Source organism: Engystomops pustulosus, chromosome 4 (assembly GCF_040894005.1).
Source record: "Engystomops pustulosus chromosome 4, aEngPut4.maternal, whole genome shotgun sequence".
NCBI classification, from domain to species: Eukaryota; Metazoa; Chordata; class Amphibia; order Anura; family Leptodactylidae; genus Engystomops; species Engystomops pustulosus.
Genome location: NC_092414.1, coordinates 124,225,334 through 124,241,303, shown reverse-complemented (window position 1 = coordinate 124,241,303; position 15,970 = coordinate 124,225,334). Strand labels below are relative to the sequence as shown.

The following is a 15,970-nucleotide window of genomic DNA, read 5'->3' as shown; positions in this document are numbered from 1 at the left end:
TTAAGTACATCTATAGCAATATCTTTCATGGGTTCAGAAATATACAGTGGACTCAAAATATGCCGCTTGTATTTTACAATACTATATTGTATACTATATACAGTAGTATTTATTAGAAAACAAGCCTTACAGTGGTTGTCCAGCTTAAACACAAACATGTTTTAATGCAGCTTTGTCTCAAAATAACAAGAAACTCACCAACCCCCTTTATTCCAGTGACAACGGTCTGCAGGTCCTGTAATCCTTTATCATGCCATTCAACAGCAGGACACCGATGAAGACTCAGTGACCCCTAGACTATGCCATAAATGTCGAGGTCACCACTGAAGCCAGTGATTGGCTGCATTGGTGACCTACCTCGAAAGGCAGATTAACAGGAACAAAAGTATCCAGCACCAAGGTTCAGGTTGTGTGTGAGCTGGGCAATCCCTCTAACAGTATGGAAGAGGCATCCAACAAAGTAGAAACAAATTAACCATCTCATGTACATTGCTTTGTTAATACTTACAATGTAAAAAAAAGTCTTACTTTCCCACATGGTTCCTGTCATCATACATGCGTAGGACCCTCCTGTACACTGCAAAGAGAGGTCGGTTTAAGCCCCATGCGATTGTCCTGTAGAAGTCTTTCCTCTCATCCTTGGACATCTCAAAAATGATTTCAGTGGCATCTTTAATACCGTGGGCCTAAATCGACAATGATACTTATCAGGAAAACAATCAACGAGGGGAAGAAGATTCATTATGCCTTCTTCACCAGTTTTCTGGAATGAATTTCCCCCTCCATGCCAGTTTTCTAACTTCTCTGAACCCCAACCCATTTTGGGAGATTTACTATAGCAAAAAACAGTGCCAGTTCAGACCTGGTCTACAGGGTCAAACTAGCGTAGTTTGAATAAATGGATAGTCTGGTTGCAGCTGCTAGCAAATGCACATTCAGTGTTATGATCATGTCTCTTTGGTTATGCAGTCATACAATGACACATACATACTCATATCTGTTAGTACCTTCAGGTATCGTTCAATGTTGCTCATTAATATTGAAATCTCCTCCTTAGACCACATGCCTTGCTTCCATCTGTGACCTTAAAAATAAGGAGATTTTAATATAAATAGAATAGTTTGTTTTTATTATAGTTAGAAATGCACTAAATTATACATTAGGCAACATACAGAATCCACGTGTTGCCAAACATAAATCTTTAGGCTACATTCACACGATGTATGCCCGCTGTACCGTAGTGCGGCGGGCATACATTGGCGCCGTGTAGAGGATGAGTGCTGCTCCATAGCGATATATTGCCGCTGTGCCGTATTACAGGGAAAGACAGGACATGTCCTATCTTTCTCCCGGCTGCTGCACCATACTGTTCCCGTAGGGCGCCCATTGCTGTGTAGGGGGGAGGGTATATTCGCCATATATACGCCCCCCATACGTTCGTGTGAATGTAGCCTTACAGAAAAAGTTTAAGAAAACCTGGATGCAGCTTTATGCAGCAGAGGTATGGCAACTGGACCTGTTCTGAGAAAGGTGGCTTAAAAGGCTAAATCAAACCATTAACAAACTAAAAATTCTGGAAAGCACAAAGGCTATGGACTCCCACATATATAGATATAAATACCTTGTTTTCAACCTAGTGAGTGAAACAAAAACCTTTTATAAGTATCATGTAAATCAACTAGAAGAATGCAACAAAAACTTTTATTTGTTCTTTAATCTGCCATTTAGTAGAAAAACTTGCCAGCCAGAACCATATTGCCTATCAGATGGATCCCATTATCGCCATACAACAGTAGTACAACAATAAGCGTCTTACAAGGAAGATACTTTCTTATTAAAAACTCAGAATTTTTGTTCCCTATGATCCATGCAAGAGCTCTGTTAGTAAGGATTTTTCGTTGCTCATATTACTGATGGTCCTACGAGCCCGATATCTCTGTAACTATATGCCAGATGCAAATTTATTCTGAATCTTATTCTGAACATGGTTACCCATTATTATCGCTATCCAGGAGACCCATTTTTAGTACTCCCCCAGTCCCCACAGAGCATAGTACATACACTGCCCAAGTGTTTTTGTACAAAAAAAAATAGGTTTTACAGAAAAAAAGATATGTTATATTGTACCTTTCATTAGAATCTGCTGTGTGACTAGGCACTCGTCCACTGGGAGTGGTTGGAAAGAAGCTGTCCCCCCCCCCACCCTTGGGAAACTGCTCCTCCATGTGTGCTTTTCAAATATATGAATAACTCCAAACTTTGTGGAGTTTTTCGTCATTTAACCCCTTCCCGACATTTGATGTAATAGTACTGCATGGCGGGAGGTGCGTTCCCGCGTTTTGCAGCACTATTACGTCAAGCTTCTGGTGCCGGCTCCTGAACGGAGGCGGTGCTAGAAGCTGCGGGTATCGGCTGTATATTATAGCCGACCCCCGCCTCTAACACCCGCATTCGGAGATTCCTCCGATCACGGGTGTTAACTCCTTACAAGCGTGACCGCGGCGTGTACTGGGCATTTAATGTGAAACTACGCCCCTGCAGCACCACTGGGGGGTCTGCTGCTCTGATAGCATTGTGATCTCCTTCACGGAGCCGGGTCCTGCCTCTTAGCTGCCCCGGGCTGTAACATTCTGAATGTGTGCAGAAAACATTATTGAACCCGCTCAGTGAATGCCGTAAAAACAAAACCCAAAAAACTTTTAAAAAAGTGATGAAAAAAATTATGTGCGCCAACATGATACCACTGTAAAGGATGACTCAACATGTAAAAAATAAGACATAAACCTGCTCTGTCAACCAAAGTATATTAAAGTTATATCTCCGAAAAGATGGCAATACTAAAGCAAATTAGTTATTAGTTTTTATCCAGTAAAATTGTAAAAATATATTTAAAGGGCACCTACCACCACAAATCTACCTATAAAGGTAGATTGGGTGGTAGGTGGATCAATGGGACGTGAGGATAGCCCTTTTAAGGGCTAATCCTCACGTCCCTGCACTTTTTTGATAACTTTAATTTCATATTTATTCAAATGTACTTATGCGGCTACTGGGGCGTGGAGTAGCCGCATATGAGATTACACGAGGCGGCTACTCCACGCCCCGGTAGCCACTTTACCCCTCCTACTCACCCATCTTCGGCGCGCAGCTCCGCGTGGCTGCGCACCCTCGTCCGGCGATCCTGCCGTCTGCGCATGCGCAGAAGAGCAGGCCCGCGCCTGCGCGGTCACAACTCCGAAACAGGCGCGGGCCTGCTCTTCTGCGCATGCGCAGACGGCAGGATCCCCGGACGAGGGCGCGCAGCTACGCGGAGCTGCGCGCCGAAGATGGGTGAGTAGGAGGGGAAAAGAGGCTACCGGGGCGTGGAGTAGCCGCCTCGTGTAATCTCATATGCGGCTACTCCACGCCCCAGTAGCCGCATAAGTACATTTGTATAAATATGAAATTAAAGTTATAAAAAAAAGTGCAGGGACGTGAGGATTAGCCCTTAAAAGGGCTATCCTCACGTCCCATTGATCCACCTACCACCCAATCTACCTTTATAGGTAGATTTGTGGTGGTAGGTTCCCTTTAAAAAACTAAAACTATAAATGAGGTATCACCGTAATCATAAAGATAATAAAGTATTTTTAGTGCACGGTGTACGACCCACAAAATATACAAAAAGAAAGGAAATTTATGGGGTTTTACTTTTATTTAGGCCACTTAAATTGACTTCAAACCTGAACAGGTCCATCAATTATGTGATTTTGCGTTTTTTTATGAAAATGTGAAAAATCACACATAACATTCAAAGCCCCATAAAATCCTACAAAAATGAGAGGATGCATAAAAAACAATGTCCACATAAAGTAGACATTCGGTGAATGTTAGTCATTATGTTTATTTGCTGTTATGACTACAAATTTTCACCAAATATTTGAAATGCAAAACATACCACCAAACGTGTCACGAGTAAACAATTTCAAAATCACTTGGATATGTTGAAGCGTTCCAAAGTTATAACCACACAGGGCAGATTTGAAAAAATGGGCCGTGTCAGGAAGGTGAAAAGTGGCTTTGGCATTAAGGGGTTAATACTTTGTAACGGGTTAATTTTTGGCCAAAATTAATATATTGTCTAAAATAAATTAGAGCTTGTAAATTGCACCTCCATTTTGTTTAAACCCATGTGAAGCATCTAATGGGTTAACACACTTCTTAAAGTTGATTTATCACACATTGAGGGGTGTAGTTTCTAAAATGGCATAATTTATGGGGTTTTACTGCTGTTTAGGCCTCCCAAAAGTTGAGCATATTCCTCTAAATAAGGGTTTAGGTGATTTTCATAAAAAATGAGAAAAATTGCACCCAAAATTCTGAACCTCCTAACATCCGAAAAAAGAGAGGATGCATAAAACCCTCTGCCGATATAAAGCAGACACTTGGGAAATGTTAGTTATAAAGTTACTTGGGTGCTATGACTATCTGCCTGTAAAGCAGAAAATTTAGAACTTTGAAAATGAATAATTTTTAGACATTTCTGGCACATTTACATTTTTTTCATAACTAAAAACAAAAGATATCATCAACATTTTTCTATTACTTTGAAGTACAATGTGTAACAAGAAAACAATCCCAAAATCCCCTGGATATGTTAAAGTGTCACAAAGTTCTAACCTCCTATAATGACACAGGGCAAATTCTAAAAATCAGGCCTGGTCATAAAGTTCTAAAATAGCTTAGACCTGAAGGGGTAAAGGGATTAAATCTAAATATGTTTTGTTATCAAAGGATCGAAAGAGAGCAGCAGTAGATTATGGTACAATGACACAAGCAAAGGAAGTGCACCATATAATGGGCTGAAAAATCTTTTAGAAGCCAAAATCCCTGTGTGCCATCCTGTTTAGAGTTATAAACAGTACTACCCTGAGAGAAAACGGTAAGGACTTTTAAAGGAAATTGGTGGTAACAAAAGGGTTCTCATAACATAGGTTTGAAGAGGACAAATTAAGACCCTCCAAAACATGGTTTAAGTGCCAAGATTCCCTGTCCAGTGGCACAGGCTACAAGTAATTAGCCAGTGTATTATTCAACCCCTTAAGGACGCAGGGTTTTTTCGCTCATTTCTCGCTCTCCACCTTCAAAAATCCATAACTTTTTCATTTTTACGTGTACAGACCTGTGTGAGGTCTTATTTTGTGCGTAACAAATTTTACTTTCCCGTAATTTTATTTATTTTAACATGCCGTGTACCGCGAAGCTGGAAAAATTCCAAATGTGGAAAAATGGAAAGAAAACGCACGTGCATCACATTCTTGTCGGCTCAGTTTTTACGACTTTGACTGTGCGCTCCAAATAACACCTCAGCTTTATTATTTGGTTCGGTACGATCGGGGTGATAACAAATTTATATAGGTTATATTGCGTTTTAATACATTTAAAAAAATTAAACGAATGTGTACAAAAAAAAAAATGTTTGCCATCTTCTGACGCTAATAACTTTTTGATACTTTGGGGTACGGAGCTGAGGGAGGTGTCATTTTTTGCGAAATGAGCCAACGTTTTCATTGCTACCATTTTGAGGTCTGTGCGACATTTTGATCACTTTTTATTCCATTTTTTATGTGATGTAAAAAGGTGTAAAAGTCGCATTTTGGACATTTGGGCGCCATTTCCTGTCTCGGAGGTCACCACCGGCCGTAACCGGTTTTATATTTTGATAGATCAGGCATTTTGGGACGCGGTGATACCTAATATGTTTGTGATTTTTACTGTTTATTATGTTTTATATCAGTTCTAGGGAAAGGGGGGTGATTTGAATTTTTTATATTTTATTAATTTTTTTTATTTTTGAAACTTTTTTTTTCACTATTTCTTAGACCATCTAGGGTACATTAACCCTAGCGTTCAGGGTCTCACTGCTAGTATATGCTGCTGTGTGGAACAGAGAGAGCTCATATCACATGACCAGGGTGATGTCATCTATGGTCCTTTACCCAGTTACAAACATGTGGTAGACATTGCAAATGAATCTAATCACATGTATCGCAGCATGCCTACATGGAAGATGGGAAGGAGTATAAAACCATGGAGGCATGCTTTGATTTCATGTGATCAGATAAATGCATGGGGTAGACATTTAAAATCACAAGGATGTGGCAATACGCATGGGCCTTTTCCTAGCCACCCCTATCTGGGTTTCCGGTAAATGTTTATATTGTGCATTAGCATTTCTACTCTTCGTCAAGTAGGTCAATGGCAATTGTTTCTGTATTGCATGACATTATCAAATGTGTTTCCCTGATATTTGCTGTGTATCATATTAATTGTTTAAAATGTGAGGTGTTTATTGAATCCTATTTTGGTCAGGGGTGTAACTACAGGGGTATTACCATAGCAGCTGCTATGGGGCCCAGAGTATCAGGGGGTCACGCATCCGACCTGACACATTGAAGAATAGAAGAATTTAAGAGCCTGGATTCTATATACAAACACAAGGACACAATCATTCTTAAATACCTTTATTAGTGAGAGAATCTTTGTCTTCTTTGCTGGTGAACCAGGCACGACTGACTGCTGACACATCATCACTGCCTGCAGGAGAAATGTCAGCAAGCTGCTGGTTCTGGAGAATCTAGGAAAAGAAGGTGCAAGTTCGTCATAGACTTAAAAAAAAAAAGAACATGTCTGAAGGGATTAGTGCACAAATCTTTACCAACTACTTATCCAGGACAGTGACAAGAGTACATAAATCTCCTTCATATTCTGGGAGATTCAGCATCATTACAAGTAAGGAGTCACAGGGGAGGGGAAGAGTCATGCTAGGATGTTCCAGCACTGGTACATCATCCTAAGTCTGGATGGCAGCTGCTGATGGTAGCTTCATGACAATGTACTTCTTCTTATGGTTATGGGACATTAGTTAAGCCAAGAGTGATCATGCCAGCATGATTCTTCTCTTATCTGTGACTTATCTTAGGTTCCGCCAGTCTCTAGATAGAAATCACTAGTCTTTTGCTGCACCAGATTTATCATTGTGATGGTGAATTCTGGCGCAGTATAAGACGGTCGGTTCCTACGTTAGACCTACTTTTAGTTGGTCTAAAGTGTGCGCCAGAATTTTGGGTGCACTGATGATTTCCCGCAAGCCATGCTCATTTCTAACTAGGCACCACCCCTTTCCCAAAGGCCACACCTCCTTAGTCAGACAACTATGTGGCAAAAAAAGGTCTAAAAACCTTGATAAATGTGTTGCAAGTAGAGATGAGCGAGCACTAAAATGCTCGAGTGCACGTTACTCGAGTCGAACTTTTCCTGATGCTCGAGTGCGTGTATCGAATAATGAACCCCATTGAAGTCAATGGGAGACTCGAGCATTTTTCACTGAAAGAACACTGAAGAACACATTGCAGATGTTTGCAGATGTTTTCACTGAAAGAACACATTGAAAGAACACAGTGAAGAACACATTGCAGATGTTTCCGTACATCTGCTAACTTATGCGAAGACACGCGTGCCGAATGGTGTTCTTCACAATAGTATGTGAAGAACAATATATGTGAAGAACACATTGCAGATGTTTCCATACATCTGCAATGTGTTCTTCACACATATTGTTCTTCACATACTATTGTGAAGAACACCGTTCTGCACGCGTGTCTTCGGATAAGTTAGCAGATGTACGGAAACATCTGCAATGTGTTCTTCACTTAAATGATCCCGTGTTCACTGTTTTCATTGTGTTCTTCACTGTGTTTCCTTAAGTAAATGCTCGATCTCGAGCAGGCGAGCTACTCGTCCGAGCAACGAGCCATTTCGAGTACGCTAATACTCGAACGAGCATCAAGCTCGGACGAGTATACTCGCTCATCTCTAGTTGCAAGTCATTTTAGAAAGTTTTTTGGCGCAAAGCCCAGAGAATTGTGACCAAAGTGTTTTGATAAATTCACCCCTAAATTTCATTTGTTTGCAGTATTAAAAATTCTTTTAAAATGTAATGCTGAGATCCCACAGTCTTCCTATGAACATACCGTATATACTCAAGTATAAGCCGACCAGAGTATAAGACGAAGCTTATTTATTTTAACACAGAAAACTGGGAAAATCTATTGACTCGAGTATAAACCGAGGGTGGGAAATGCATTGGTCACATGCCCCCCCAGTATATAGCCAGTAGTACCCTGCCCACCAGTACATAGCCAGGAGTCCCCTGCCCCCAGTATATAGCCAGCAGCTTAAGTCCCCCAGTTTAAAACCAGCAGCCACCTAGTATATAGCCAGCTCCCTGCCCCTTTGTATGTAGTCAGTGCCTGACCCCTTGTATATAGCCAGTGCATGCACCCCCATATATATAGCCAGTGTGAGCACCCACTGTATTTAACCAGCAGCCCCCTGCCCAGCCTAAAAAATAAACAAAAAACTCTGTATTCATCTTTCCGACGCCCCATTTCAGGTCCTCTTCTATCTTCAGCTCTGCTTCTGTCTTCGCTCCCCTGCGGTCCCGTTGTATACACCATGACATCGGCGCCTTGCTAACTTCATGGTGTGTGCGCCACCATCGGCACACACTATGATGTCGGCAATCGGCTGCCGTCATGGTGTGTGTGACAAAGCTGCCAGGAGCCGAAGAAGAAGCTGAAGACAGTAGAGGACCTGCGGGGAAGTCGTAAAGGTACAGATTTTTTTTTCATTGACTCGAGTATAAACACATTTTTTGTGCTGAAAAACTTGGCTTATACTTGACTATATATGGTAATTGTGATCCTGTAAATGTCCTACATAACAGGACAACTTGTGGGCCCAAATCCTCAGAACATTTTCCATTTATGAATTAATATTTGTCTGTGCCTATAATATTACAGGATTACCAATAAAGAATTATAAAATTAAAAATAGTTTAACAAGTAAAAGTCAATATATACTCAATAATTAATATAGAACAAAATGACTAAATAATTAATAAAGTGCAAGTAAAGAGGTTATCCACCATTAAGACATTGCTGGAAAAAGTACGGAAGAATGAATCTGGGGATATGCTATAACATGTTTTTCTATGTTATGGAATGGAGATATTTAAAGTAAAACTACCACTTAGGTAGTCACAAAGTAAACTAAATATACATACAGGTCAGGCTTTTCTTCCTTATAATGGGGCATGTCTGCATTAGGCTTTCTATAGCTCTATCGCGGTAAAAAATATGCTATTTAGCACCAGGCAATCCTGTGCACATCAACAGATGGCCCTCTTTCATTTCCAAATGATGCACGCCTACTGCGTGCAATTGTATTCATCCACTCCCTCCCACCAGTGTCCGAGAGCTGGTGACGTCTCCCAGCTCTGGGTAAATCTTACGCATGCGTGGTTCTTCACCCATTCAAGCAGACGCAACAGATGGCTTGCAAACGTGAGATTTCCTGAGAGACAGGTGACATCACTGCCTCCCGGGCATGCAGGGGAGGGAGTGGGTAAATACAATTGCACGCAGTAGGTGTGCATAATTTGGAAACGAAAGAGAGCCTGTCTGTCTGTGAAACGTACACAGGAGCGCCTGGCACCAATTAGCATATTTTTTTTTTACTGCGATAGAGCTTTAGAAAACCTGTCGGTCATCAATATCAGATTGCTGGGAATTGGCTAGCAATCTGAGCTCCACCAATCTAGTACATTGGACGTCAATATGTTAAAGTTAGTAAATATCTACAACCCATTATAAAGGCTTAAACAAGTGAGAACAAGAAGACTTGTCTAATTTACATGTTTTACCTGAATTTGTGTTATGGAGTCTTCACTGATGTCATCTTCTGTTACTTCTGTGGTCGCAGTCATGGTCACCTCAAAGCTCTGGTCCTGTTCTGATTCTTAATGGAATAAAGCAAAGAACTGTCATGAAGTGTTTAGGAAATATAGTAGAATCAGTCTCAAAATTTTTCTATAACAATACACACGAAACATATGGTATACACACACTTACCTATAAGTAAGGTTACAAATACAATAGAATACTGGATTTCACATACACAATGACAGACAATTCCGGAGTACAATCACAATAGATGAGCAATTGAGTGAGACAGATATACAGTACAAACCAAAAGTTTGGATGCACCTTCTCATTCATTGAGTGTGAAGCAACTGAAAGTATGTCTTATATTCTAGGTTCTTCAAAATAGCCACCTTTTGCTTTGATTACTGCTTTGCACACTCTTGATGAGCTTCAAGGGGTAGTCACCTGAAATGGTCTTCCAACAGTCCTGAAGGAGTTTTTTAGTGCTCAGCACTTGTTTTCCCTTTTGAATTCACCTTGGGGTCCAACTCAACCCAAACCATCTCAACTGAGTTCAGGTCTGGTGACTGTGGAGGCCAGGTCATCTGGCGTAGCACCCCATCTCTCCTTTTTGGTCAAATAGCCCTTCCATAGCCTGGAAGTGTGTTTAGTTTCATTGTCCTGTTGAAAAATAATGCATGGTCCAACTAAATGCAAACCGGATGGAATAGCGTGCCGCTGCAAGATGCTTTTCAGTATATCTTTAATTTTAAATAAATCCCCAACAGTGTCACCAGCAAAGCACCCCCACAAAATCACACCTCGTCCTCCATGCTTCACAGTGAGAACCAGGCATGTAGAGTCCATTCATTCACCTTTTCTGCGTCACACATAGACACGTGGTTGGAACCAAAGATCTAAAATTTGGACTCATCAAACTAAAGCACAGATTTCCACTGGTCTAATGTCCTTTCCTTGTGTTCTTTAGCCCAAACAAGTCTCTTCTGCGTGTTGCCTTGGTTACCTAGCAGCTTTTTTACCATGAAGGCTGCTGCACACAATCTCCTCCTGACTCTCTAATCTGAGCTGCTGTTACATGCAATTTCTGAGGGTGGTGACTCGGATTAACTTATCATTCACAGCAGAGGTGCCTCTTGGTCTGCCTTTCCTGGGGCGGTCCTCTTGTGAGGCAGTTTCTTTGTAGCACATGATGGTTTTTGCAACTGCACTTGAGGACAATTTCAAAGTTTTCCCAATTGTTCGGACTTACTGATGTTAATTTCTTAAAGTAATGATGGCCACTTGTTTATCTCTACTTAGCTGTTTTTTTTCTAGCCATAATACAAATTCTATTAGTCTATTCAGTAGGACGATAAGCTGTGTATCCACCTGACTTCTGCACAACACAATGGTCCCAACCCGATTTATAAGGCAAGAAACCCCACTTATTAAACCTGACAGAGCACATCTGTAATGTGAAAACCTTTTCTGGTGACTACCTCTTGAAGCTCATCAAGAGAATGCCGTGTGTGCAAATCAGCAATTCAAGCAAAAAGTGGTAACTTTGAAGAACCTAGAATATAAGACATACTTTGAGTTAACACTTTTTGTTAAGTATATAATTCCACATGTGTTAATTCATAGTTTTGATACCTTCAGTGTGAATCTACAATTTTTTATAGTCATGAAAATACTGAAAAATCTTTGAATGGGAAGGTGTGTCCAAACTTTTGGCCTGTACTGCATGTAGTATGTGATGCCAGAACTGGGATATATAAATGCCAGCTAGGCTTAGAATTTTTTTCTGCAAATATAAATTGTGCCCAATAATATAAATGTATACCTTTTACCATTTTACAATGTTTTTAGTGTATGGTGATCCAATGTCAAAAGCAATTGGGATGCTTGGGGTTTCCTGTGCATGAGCCTATTTCTTCCCCAGTTAAGGCTTGGGTAGTCTCTTTTCCTGTCAACAGCATGTGAGCAAATACATGTAACGCAAACCAAGGAACTTGTGCCCCTTGTTTGCGGCATGTGAAATGCATGTTTGTATACAAGAGGCTTTAGTCCTCAACATAGTTATTTGCAGGTGCAATTCGCTGATTCGATAGAACACAAATAAATTCATATCTAAGGGCTCAAAACTCAGGGCAGGTCCTATTCCTGCCCTGTTTGTGGCTTGCATCACACGCCAATGCAAACAGCGAAAAATTAATCTGTTTGCAGCCCTTGAAATGCTGCTGTATTTGGTCCTTTAATAAGGGAACATATAACACCCATATGTCTTGCACTAAGCTCTGCCCCTAGACACTGACTCTCTTCATCATATATCATGCTAGGAGTCCCTGTGGGATTAAAGCTCTATATTGTATTGTATTTTTAGTATAGGTCTGTGGTCACACCATGCAGCAGTGTTACCTAGCATCATATATGACTTTTAGTTCAGGCTTTGGGGCAATCTAGGAAATACACCCTACATATAGCTCTCTATTTTACAGAATGAATGAGCCATGTGCCAAAGGGTATGTTCACACAGAAAATTTTGCTCAGTATTTTACGCAAGTAAAAGGCAGCACATATGTTTTATTGTATATACAAAAAAACAGAGCACAATACAGATGTGTGAACAAACCCTAAAGCTTTTCATAAGACATGTACTGTCCTTCTGACCCTCTAAGTGCCTCTTCATTTTCTTCAAAGGAAGAGTTAAAGTGGTTGTCAGAATTATTACTTTTTTTTTGTCTAGAAAAAAAATAATAAAGCTTGCTTACCTTACTTTCCAAGGTGATTCAGCTCTGCAGCACCCAGTCATTGTGCTGGGTGGCAAATCACATAGACAGTGGCTTGCAGTGACATGGGAATGTCAATGCTCAGCCACGGATTGGCTATGGCAGCCACGTGCCACCTGGTACCTATCAAAGCCAAGGAGCAATGCGGGGGCTGCAGAACTGTGTCACCTGGAGATAAATGATGAATAGATATATATGTAATCTCTATAGGCAAACATTTACCTGATGTTTATGTCACAAGGAAGCAAAGCATGTGAATTAGCCTTCAAGCTGTTAATCTAAATATTATTTGTTTTTATTTACTAAAGTGTTTGTATTGTGTCTGGCTACATTAATGGAGAGAAAATATACAGATATTCCTGGTACCATTTTGAGGACAATGGAGGATTAAATTTCCATCCAGGTCCTGTGTGAGTGTTAGAGCGTTCCTGTTGCTTTGTACTTTCACTTTTCCAGACTCGTCTTCAGCTGTGCTCATACTCAACCTGCATAAAAATACAATTCAGAGACTATATACAACATGGTATACCAACATTATAATAAAGCAGACATGTATGTGATTTATTAATAAAAATTCACGGGTTGTATGTTTTAATCTGTACATGAACCTTCTACCTGACTGATCAGAACATTCTGTATTTGGAACATTCAACAGTTCGTTTCAGTAAAAAGTCTAAATTCCTTTGTATTTCCAAAACTTTTGTCACTTGAGAACTTCTGTTCAGTCTCTTGCAATGTTATAGAGCTGAGCAGATTGATAAATGGTATGTGGCAAAGTTAAAAATCATCATAAACTTATTTTGCATTTAGGGCACATTCACACTGTACAAGGACTTTGCATATTTGAATCGACCGCAGCTTATAAAGGGTTAAAATGACCAGAAACTGACTTATCTACTGTGGTGGAGACTGCAGGCAGGTGCCAGCTGTATAACACAGACCCCATCTGCTGTGTGAGTAGGGGGCTCAACTGTGTCCCAATTCACACACACTCACTTCTAAATAGATTAGAGCCTACAATTACACCAAAATTTCAGTTTTTGAGTGGAGATATATATGGAACAGCCTTGTTGAGATTTGTCACATACAACTTCTATGTTTCCCCTGAGCAGTAGCAGATAGATAACACTTAAAGCAGATCTGGCACTTCTCCTGACATGTCTATTTTGGTAAAATGTGTATAACAATTCTGAGGGTCTTCTCTTAGAATTCTGTGCTGTTCCTCTAAAATCCCCAGGGGATTGTTCACCCATATTTTATTCAGAAATAGCAGGAAAAATAAGAAAAATTACAAGACAGACTTCTAAAAAAAAACGATGCTCCAGAATTCTATGTACACGGAGAATACAAGAATATACAAAACAGGTCTTGAAAAATATATGTATGAAAATGGGATTGAACTTTCAAATTGTGTCGCAAACCCAAGCACTTACGTGCACCAGTAAAAAGATGGTGAACTCCTGAGGATATAGGGCGCACCATCTTGGTGAATTGCGGCACAGTGCATTATAGTCGGACAGTGCACTTTCTGTGAACTCAAGTGCCCGCTAAGTAAATGAGCCCCATTGTTTTTGCTAACTGTGGAAGAAGGCTTATGGATGTTTAGAAAACCCTTGTTCAGGTATGCTAGCAAAACCGAAAACAGTTTGGCTGATTAGAAAAGCTATAAGACAGACCTTCCTTTAAACTGGTTGAAAATAACATTTGTTTGTTCTAAGAAATTCTCACAATGGCCAGAAAAAAAAGAACTTTCATGTGAAAATCAACAGTCTATTCTTGTTGTTAGAAAAGGCCATTCCATGTAACAAATCGCCAAGAAACTTAAGATTTTCTACAACGGTGTGTACTTCTCCCTACAGACGAGAGCACAAACAGTAGAAAGAGAAGTGGGAGGCCAGCTGCACAACTAAGCAACAAGACAACTACATTAGAGTTTCTAGTTTGAGAAACCGACACCTCACTGGTCCTCAACTGGCAGCTTCATTAAATAGTACCCGCCAAAATGCCAGTGTCAACCTCTACAGTGAAGAGGCGACTCCAGGATGCTGGTCTTCAGGGCAGAGTGGCAAAGAAAAAAACATATCTGAGACTGGCTAATAAAAGGAAACGATTAACATGGGAAAAAGAACACAGACATTGGACAGAAGATTGAAAAAAAAAGTGCTATGGACAGACGGATCTAAGTTTGAGGTGTTTGGATCATGCAGAAGAACATTTGATGCGGAACAACTGTAAAGATGCTGGAAGATGCCTGACACTATCTATTAAACATGGTGGAGGTAATATGAGGGGCTGGAGTTGCTTTGATGCTAGTAAATTGGGAGATTTGTACAAGGGGAAAAGGGAGGCTATCCCTCCATTTTGCAGCTCCATGCCATACCCTATGGACAGCGCTTGATTGGAGCCAATTCCATCCTACAACAGCACAATGACCCAAAGTACAGCTCCAAAATCTGCAGGAACTATTTAGGGAAGAAGCAAACAGCTGGTATTCTATCTGTAATGGATTGGCCAGCCCAGTCACCAGATCTCATCCCTACTGAGCTGTTGTGGGAGCAGCTTGACCGTATGGTACGCAAAAACTACCTACCAAGCCAATCCAACTTGTGAGTGGGGCTCCTGGAAACATGGGGTGAAATTCCCCCAGATTACCTCAGGAAATTAACTGCTAGAATGCCAAAGGTCTTCAGTGCTGTAATAGCAGCAAATGGAGCATTCATTGATGAAAGAAACGTTTGAAGGAGAAAATTATTATATCAAATGAAAAAAATGTTTCAAACCTTGTCAATATCTGGACTGTATTTTTTTTATTCATTTTGCAACTCAATTGAAAAAAATGTTTTCATGGAAAACACAAAATTGGGTGATCCCAAACTTTTGAGCAGTGGTGTATATTGAAACTATAAGGGGCTCACATTCTTGATACAAGAGAAAACTGGTGAAACATGGTAAATGCATCCTTATTCATACCTTATTTATCATTAGCTGACGCTAGGTGCAACAGAGTATGATGTTCCCCCGCCCCTCTGGATATATCTTGAGACTTCTGCCTCCTGATGTATCCAGGGGTTGGCTTGGTTGGCATAAAATTCTTAGCCAGGTACTGTCTGGAGTAGAACCATGTTTTATCCTGTGCCTGCTTGGGCCAGGGCGCAGGCTATAGCTAGGGCACAAGTATGGGGCAGGAACTCCCCAACCCACACCACCGCCAAGCATGCCTTGGTGTAAGGGGGGAAACAGTCACAATTCCTAGTGGTGCGCCAGGAATTGTGATCATTTTAGGGCTTGTACGTCATTATGTGTATAACTACAATATAAATAAGGCCATATTTATGGAGTCTGAAGAATGCGATCACTTCATGTTTTAATATGTTATTATTCTTTTTGGTTTTAACTTGTTTTTAATTTGGGCTGGAACCCATTTTTATACATATT

At 40.5% G+C, this 15,970-nt stretch overlaps 1 protein-coding gene across 2 annotated transcripts in view; it reads right to left on the bottom strand.

The window, feature by feature from the left end:
• The window catches only part of DMTF1 (cyclin D binding myb like transcription factor 1), a 36,207-nt gene that overhangs the window by 17,318 nt on the left and 2,919 nt on the right, over nucleotides 1-15,970 (bottom strand). The window contains exons 2-6 of one of the 2 annotated variants that reach the window (XM_072147295.1): nucleotides 12,902-13,020; nucleotides 9,746-9,840; nucleotides 6,502-6,616; nucleotides 1,008-1,084; nucleotides 529-686 (exon numbers count right to left, since the gene is read on the bottom strand). In XM_072147295.1, the coding sequence (XP_072003396.1) occupies nucleotides 529-686; nucleotides 1,008-1,084; nucleotides 6,502-6,616; nucleotides 9,746-9,840; nucleotides 12,902-13,013 (557 nt within the window). In that variant the 5' untranslated portion in view covers nucleotides 13,014-13,020. The remainder of the gene's footprint in view (nucleotides 1-528; nucleotides 687-1,007; nucleotides 1,085-6,501; nucleotides 6,617-9,745; nucleotides 9,841-12,901; nucleotides 13,021-15,970) is intronic. The other variant, XM_072147296.1, reaches the window with a different exon arrangement.